The sequence below is a fragment of the Olea europaea genome, unplaced genomic scaffold, assembly GCF_002742605.1.
Source record: "Olea europaea var. sylvestris unplaced genomic scaffold, O_europaea_v1 scaffold143, whole genome shotgun sequence".
Lineage (NCBI taxonomy): Eukaryota > Viridiplantae > Streptophyta > Magnoliopsida > Lamiales > Oleaceae > Olea > Olea europaea.
Genome location: NW_019231835.1, coordinates 356769 through 362329, shown reverse-complemented (window position 1 = coordinate 362329; position 5561 = coordinate 356769). Strand labels below are relative to the sequence as shown.

Below are 5561 nucleotides of genomic sequence, written 5' to 3'. Positions count from 1 at the left end.
CAAAGTCAAGTCTAATTTCAAACCCAGGGAAAGATCCATTGATAGTCAACAGTGAACCGATGACGCGATCGAGGGCAAAATGAGTAAAGGGGCGATGGGGTTGCTCATCAAGGCTACTATTGATGAAACCATGCTCAAGATGCAAAATTGGATAAGTTTCATGTTGGAGTCAAGAGCCAAAGAAAATTAGATCAACATGATTAAAGCAGACGAAGTTGGAACCAAAAGTTACAACTATGCGGCTATATAGTTGTCCTTGCCACGCGGTTGCATGAGCACCGACAGGGATTTTGAGGTAGTTGTACGAGTGTTCTAACAAATCTGGGACACGTTTTTATTTTTATTTGTATTTTTTTGGAAATTTTCTATTTCTACTAGAATTCCATGTTTAGTTGATTTCTTACCATATTTAAATTATTATGCACATTTTTTGCTAGATTTTAGGAGTCTAGTATAAATACTTTTGGGATTTTCATTAATTTACAACTTTTGATTATTGAATACAATTGTGAGGCATTATTGCTTTTCTCTTTCATTCTTCATTGAACAACTTTTGAACTGATCAAGATCCAATCTTGTGTCGTTCAAATCAACCAGGTGAGGTTCATATAACTTTGCGTAATCAAGAGGTCTGAACATCGTCGACGATTAAGGTTGCTTGGTTCCAAACTTATTGAATTTAATCCAAAACCTTGTTTTGGCTCTCTTGGGGACAATTTCAATCTTGTTTTGGGTTTGGTAGCGATCTGATTACGATGGTTCACATCAATTGGTCTTAGATCCAAAAATTTTTCGGCAAAACTTCAGAAGTTGTTTTTTGGGCTAGTTTAGCATCCAAATCAACTTCCTTTTTCTTTGCCGATAAAAAATATTGTTCACGTACGATACTGTTCATCCGTACAGTATTAAAAAAATTTGAATTTAAAGAATTCAAATCTAAAAAAAAAAGTATTAGATCTCGAAATTTTACTGGCTACTTCTTGAGTCCAATTTATTTTATTTTATTTCTTTGAAGTGTCAAAAAATCCAATTTCTTGTCGGGTTTCTAAATCTCACTCACATCCGATTTTGATTCCACATGATCAAATTTTTGATTGAGTTCCAATTTTGTTCTTTGAAGCACTTGGTAAAGCAGCAAGTGGTAAATGGTAGAGTGGTGAAAACAATTGAGGGAAAAAGCCATATTGAGTAAATTCCAAGTGAAATTTATGAGGTAGAAAAAAAATTTAGATTTAGGATGTCAGACAGAGAAGGATCAAATTTAGGTAGGATTGATGACCAAATTACTATGCTAGAGAATTCGATGCGGAGAATTGAAAGGTTGTTTGGAGACATGAAGGATCGGTTGGATAGGTAGGACACACGGTTGGAAAAGCTAAATCCAATACCTGCTAATGTATGAAAGGGCAGTCCTAATGCACAGAGACAAGGTAGGCTGGAACTTAGGATGGAGGAACATAATGACTTTGAGGTTGATAGTGGGTTAAATGAGGATGCTATTGTGGATGTGGTGGTTGGAAGAGCTAGAAATAGAGAAGTTAGGCAAGATAGGAGAGGTAAGAACCTTGGTGGAGACGAGGTGGATGGCAATTTGGGGAATATAAAAATGATCATTCCTTCTTTCAAAGGGATGAGTGATTCGGAGGCATATTTGGAGTGAGAGAAAAAGATAGAATTAATTTTTGATTGTCACAATTATGTGGGGAAGAAAAAGATGAAAATTTCGATCCTTGAGTTCACAGATTATGCAATTACTTGGTGGGATCAAGTGGTGACAACAAGGTGAAAATGGGGATGACCTATCAATACATGGAAAGAGTTGAAAGCGATAATGCGGAAAAGATTTGTACCTAATCACTATTATCGGGAGCTTTATCAAAAACTTCAAAATCTCTATAAAGGCTCTAGAAGTGTAGAAGATTACCATAAGGAGATAGAGATGCTAATGATTAGGGCGAATGTAGAGAAGGATAGGGAAGCCACTATGGCTTGATTTTTGAGTGGACTGAACAGAGACATTGCAAATGTAGTGGAGTTACAGTACTATGTGAAAATTGAAGACATGTTACATGTGGCTATGAAGATAGAGAGGCAATTGAAATGAAAGAGGACAGCAAAGTACCAATCTGGATCTTCGGGTTCTAATCCTCCTTGGAAATCGAAGAGGGAAAATAACAAAAGAGATGGGACTATTGCAAGATGAAGAGCTAAAGTACTGAGAGGCAAAAAAGAAGGTGCTAGCAGGGCCATACCAAAAGGAGAATCCCAGCCATCAAGAAACAAGGACATCTAATGTTTTCACTGCTTGGGAATGGGGCACATCGCTTCTTAATGCCCAAATAAGAAAAGAATGATTCTCCTAGATAGCGGGAAAGTGGAAACTAAAAGTGAAAGTGATTATGCAGACATATAGGAGTTGGAAGATGCTGCTAAAGAAGAAATCACGGAGTATACAATTGGTGGTAAGCTGTTGGTCGCGAGGCGAGCTCTTAGCGCTCAAATCAAGGCGGATGACTTGGAGCAACATCAAGAAAACATATTCCACACGCGGTGTCATGTCAATGGCAAGGTATGTAGTGTAATAATTGATGGTGGAAGTTGTACTGACATGGCTAGCACTAATATGGTGGAAAAATTGGGTTTAACCTTATTAAAACATCCTAGGCCCTATAGATTACAATGGTTAAATGAATGTGGTGAAGTCAAGGTGACAAAAAGAGTGTTATTTAATTTTTCCATTGGTAAATATCATGATGAGGTAATGTGTGACATTGTATTTATGAATGTTGGGCATATCTTATTGGGGAGACCATGGCAATACGATAGGAAGGCAATACATGATGGGTGTAAACATAAGTATAGCTTTGTAAAGGATGGGAGATTTATTACTCTTGCGCCATTAACACCGACACAAGTATATGAAGACCAAATTCAACTGAAAAATAAAGAAGAAATGAGAGTGAGAAAATTAGAGAAAAAGAGAGAAAATAATGAGATAGCCAATGGAGAGGAAAAGAGAGTGGGGCCACATGATAGAAAAGAAAGAGAGTCTTCCGAGAGGAGAGAAAAGTCGAAACAAAATTTCTTTGCGATATGAAGTGAATTGAAAAAGGCAATAGTAGAAAAGCAACAAATGATATTGTTGGTCTACAAGAGTCACTCCTCAATTTTGAAGAGCCTAACACACCCTCTCTAATTTAGCTATTTCTTTGTTGCAGGAATTTGAAAATGTATTTTCGGAGGATGTGTCTAATGGGTTACCACCCATTAGAGGGATTGAACACCAAATTGACTTCATACCTGGAGCTGCCATTTCTAACCGACCAAATTATCGGAGTAATCCAGAGGAGGGAGGAACTTCAAAGGCGAGTGGAGGAATTGATGAGCAAGGTTATGTAAGGGAAAACATGAGTCCATGTCCTGTACCTGTACTGTTGGTGCCAAAGAAAGATGAAACATGGAGGATGTGCATGGATTGTAGAGCCATCAACAACATCACGGTAAAGTATCGCCACCGAATTTCTAGGCTAGATCACATGTTAGATGAGCTACATGATGCATGCATATTCAGTAAAATTAACATTAAAAGTGGATATCATCAAATTCGCATGCGGGAGGGTGATGGATTTCAAATGGCTTTTAAGACTAAATACGGGTTGTATGAATAGTTAGTCATGCCATTTCGGCTTACAAATGCACCGACTACCTTCATGCGCTTAATGAACCATGTTTTGCGTGCTTTCATTGGAAAATTTGTGGTGTTCTATTTTGATGATATTTTGATCTATAGTAAGGACCGTAATGAGTATATAGAATATTTGAGGTGTGTGCTTGTGGTTTTGAAGAAAAAACAACTTTATACCAATTTTAAAAATTGCACATTTTGCATGGATAGAGTTGTCTTTCTAGGCTTTGTGGCTAGTGCTAATGGTGTAGAGGTAGATGAAGAGAAAATAAAAGCTATCAAAGATTGGCCAACACCTAAAAACATAACTACATAACTGAGGTTAGGAGTTTTCATGGATTGGCTAGTTTTTTAGGCGTTTTGTTAGAGACTTTAGCACAATTACCACACCACTAACTGACATTGTCATAAAGAATGTGGGATTTCAGTGGGGACAGAACAAGAGCATGCATTCAACACTATCAAAGATTGTTTGTGTAAAGCAATGGTTTTAGCACTTCCCAACTTTGAAAAAACTTTCGAGATTGAGTGTGATGCATCAGGAATAGGTACTGGATCAGTCTTAATGCAGGATAAGAAACCGATTGCCTACTTTAGTGAAAAGCTAAGTGGTGCAGCTCTCGACTATCCTACTTATTACAATGAGCTATATTCACTTGTTCGAGCCTTGGAGATATAGCAACATTAACTATGGCCAAAGAAGTTTGTAACTCATACTGATCGTCAGTCATTGAAACTTTTGCGAGTCAAGGTAAGTTGAACAAACGACATGCACGCCAGATAAAATTTATAGAAACTTTTCCATATGTCATTCGTTATAAACAAGGTAGGGAAAATGTGGTAGCAAATGCATTGTCATGAAGGTATGTGCTTCTAACTTCCTTGAGTGCAAAATTACTTGGTTTTTAGTACATTAAGGACATGTATGAAAATGATCTTGATTTTTCCAACATTTACAAATTATGTCATAAGGAGGTTGTAGATAAGTTCTTTAAGCATGAGGGGTACTTGTTTCGGGAAAATAAATTATGCGTTCCTAATTGCTCTATGCATGAGTCGTTGGTTAGGAAAGCACATAGTGGGGAACTCATGAGTCACTTTGGAGTAGCAAGGACTTTGGAGATATTGAACACTTTTATTGGCCTAAAATGAAAGTTATATGGAACGGATTTGTAGTCGATGCATAACTTGTAAAATGGCTAAATCTAAGGTCTTACCTCATGGACTTTATAACCTTTGCCAGTACCTAGTGAACATTGGGTAGACATTCTAATGGATTTTGTGTTAGGTTTGCCTAGGATTAAAAAGGGACAGGATTCAATTTTTGTGGTGTGGATAAGTTTAGTAAAATGGCACACTTTATTCCATGTCACAAAACCAACGATGCCACTAATATTGCTGACTTGTTCTTTAAAGAAATTGTGCGTTTGCATGGGATACCTAAGAGCATTGTGTTAGATAGGGATGTCAAATTTCTTAGTCACTTTTGGAGAGTCTTGTGGAATAACTTAGGCACGAAATTATTATTTTCTACAACTTGTCACCCACAAATGACGGCCAAACCGAAGTAGTGAATAGGACTATGACACAATAACTTCGCACCGTGGTTAATAAGAACTTGAAAAATTGGGAAGAGTGTTTATCTTTCATAGAGTTTGCATATAATAGGGCCACATACTCTACTACATTATTTTCACCATTTGAGATTGTTTATGGTTTTAATTCGATAATACCTATGGATATAATATCATTGGTTGTGAATGAACGAGGTAGCTTGGGTAGGAAGTGGAAGGCCGAGTTGGTAAAGTCACTCCATGAGAAGGTAAAAGAGCAAATTGAGAATAAGAGCAAGCATTATGCCATGCAAGCAAACAAG

The 5561-nt window shown here is 37.2% G+C and overlaps 1 protein-coding gene across 1 annotated transcript; it reads left to right on the top strand.

Moving 5' to 3' along the window:
* Nucleotides 1–1831: 1831 nt before the first annotated feature.
* On the top strand, nt 1832–4837 carry LOC111375905. Its single transcript, XM_022998821.1, has 6 exons — nt 1832–1960; nt 2414–2914; nt 3219–3500; nt 3669–3735; nt 4114–4343; nt 4595–4837. The coding sequence occupies exons 1-6, from the start codon at nt 1832–1834 to the stop codon at nt 4835–4837; spliced, it is 1452 nt and encodes a 483-aa protein (XP_022854589.1).
* The last annotated feature ends 724 nt before the right edge of the window (nt 4838–5561 follow it).